The sequence below is a fragment of the Cyprinodon variegatus genome, unplaced genomic scaffold, assembly GCF_000732505.1.
Source record: "Cyprinodon variegatus isolate N-32 unplaced genomic scaffold, C_variegatus-1.0 Scaffold2603, whole genome shotgun sequence".
Taxonomy (NCBI): domain Eukaryota; kingdom Metazoa; phylum Chordata; class Actinopteri; order Cyprinodontiformes; family Cyprinodontidae; genus Cyprinodon; species Cyprinodon variegatus.
In genome coordinates, this window is record NW_015153056.1 from 8,426 (window position 1) to 10,269 (window position 1,844).

The window sequence follows — 1,844 nt, forward strand, 5'->3', positions numbered from 1 at the left end:
AACCAGTAGGTGGCAGTAGTGTTCTTTGACAAACATGGATGCCTCCAGTAAAGCACATTCAAAGGAAAATTACTCTTAACTAAATACACTTATCATTTATTGAACAGGATGTAATAATTTCATATTTAGTACTTTCTGAAGTTTGAATTCTGAATGTGAGCGGACTTTTCCTTTAAATGTTTTGACAACTGCATTCGGCACCTAGATTCCTCCCAGCAGCCTCCCCAATGTCCTTCGGCCTTCAGAAAAACTCGTTTTCTCTTGGAAAACAAATATTTCACAATTCCTAGACACCATAGTAGTGATCATAGTGATAGCAGCGCCATACTACAGACAACCGATGCAAACAATGATTGATTTATTGAAATAAACAGAGAGAACAGTAATAAACACTCTATAACCCAGATGGAAGATGGAAAAGAGGTGAACTTTTTTAGAACTAGTTTCATACTGTGCCTTACCTCACAGTAACTGGACAATATTTACACAATTTATTATTTTCTAATCTTTGTTTCTTTTGATCCATGCTAAGGTTTCATAGAGAGCTCCCCCAGTGTGGAGAAGATCAAAGTGTTTGAGAAATACTTCACTTCTCGGATCCACCTGTATGATAAGGTTAGTGAGTGTTTAGAAACCTGCTGGTAGAAGATGTCATACATCCGAGCCTTCTAGGTTATAGGAGCGTCTTAGTGACCGGTCAGTAAAAAGGACGGCTGTGTTTCTCTTTAGGATGAGATTGAGCGTCAGGGCAGCGTGCTGGTGGATTACGCAGATTTAATTGGGGACCAACGTGTGCGTGAAGCGCTCTCTGATATCGTGGCTGACCTGCAGGAGCAGCCAGAGGTCATGCTGAACTGTCTGGGAGTGGCCATTCATCAGGTAAACACAGAAATCTAATGTTAAAGGGGACCTTTTATGTAGAATTCACCGTTTTGCAATATAGAAAACACAAAAACAATCAAAACAAAAGAAAATCATCACGCAAGGAATAGATTTAGATTAATCATGGATGGATGGATGGATGGATGGATGGATGGATGGATGGATCGATCCATCCATCCATCCATCCATCCATCCATCGATCGATCGATCCATCGATCGATCGATCGATCGATCTCTCCCATGCCAGAGAGTCAAACTTAAATTAAATATGATGATAGTAAAAAATAATAATCAAAGTTTTTCAAAGTTATTTCTAAATTGCATTTTTTTTTCTATTTACAAAACATGTTCTCTGCCTGAAACAATAAAGAACAAAATTCTTTCCATAGATAAAAGATCTTCTTTATATTAGAATGGAAAGTTTAATGTCAAAGCTGAATTTCATGGAACTGGAAATGGGCGTATCTGTGAAGTGGGTGAGCTGGGTGTCACATGTCCGGCTAAATGGTTTCTCTGATTCAGGTGTTGACCGCAGATTTGGAAAAACAAGCTGCTGAGCTCCAAGACGATGAGCTTCCCGTCACCGCACCCATCATCAATATTCCTCATATCAGCGTAAGGTAATGAGCGCCGTACAGAACGGGATGTTGTTCTCTGGGCACCAGCTGACTCTCCCACCCCATTCACAGGTTGTATAACTACGAGCCGCTCACTCCTCTGCGGACTCTGCGAGCCAGCGTGTTCGGCCGGCTGGTGTGTGTGAGAGGAACCGTAGTCCGAGTGAGCAGCATCAGACCTCAGTGCACCAGGATGGCGTTCAAGTGCCAGATCTGTGGCGGCACTCTGACCATACCACTGCAGCACGGGAAATATGCGACACCCAGCAAAGTACGTGCACACCAGTGTTGTTTCTGGCAGCCATCTTAGATTTAGTCTTAGCTTTGGTCTTCAGGATGAAAACT

The 1,844-nt window shown here is 42.2% G+C and overlaps 1 protein-coding gene across 1 annotated transcript in view; it reads left to right on the forward strand.

The window, feature by feature from the left end:
* LOC107080980 (DNA helicase MCM8-like) overlaps positions 1 to 1,844 on the forward strand; it is a gene marked incomplete at its 5' end in the record, with an annotated part of 13,980 nt that overhangs the window by 4,956 nt on the left and 7,180 nt on the right. The window contains 4 exons of the mRNA XM_015369190.1: positions 533 to 615; positions 730 to 879; positions 1,405 to 1,502; positions 1,572 to 1,770. Of these exons, the coding sequence (XP_015224676.1) occupies positions 533 to 615; positions 730 to 879; positions 1,405 to 1,502; positions 1,572 to 1,770 (530 nt within the window). The remainder of the gene's footprint in view (positions 1 to 532; positions 616 to 729; positions 880 to 1,404; positions 1,503 to 1,571; positions 1,771 to 1,844) is intronic.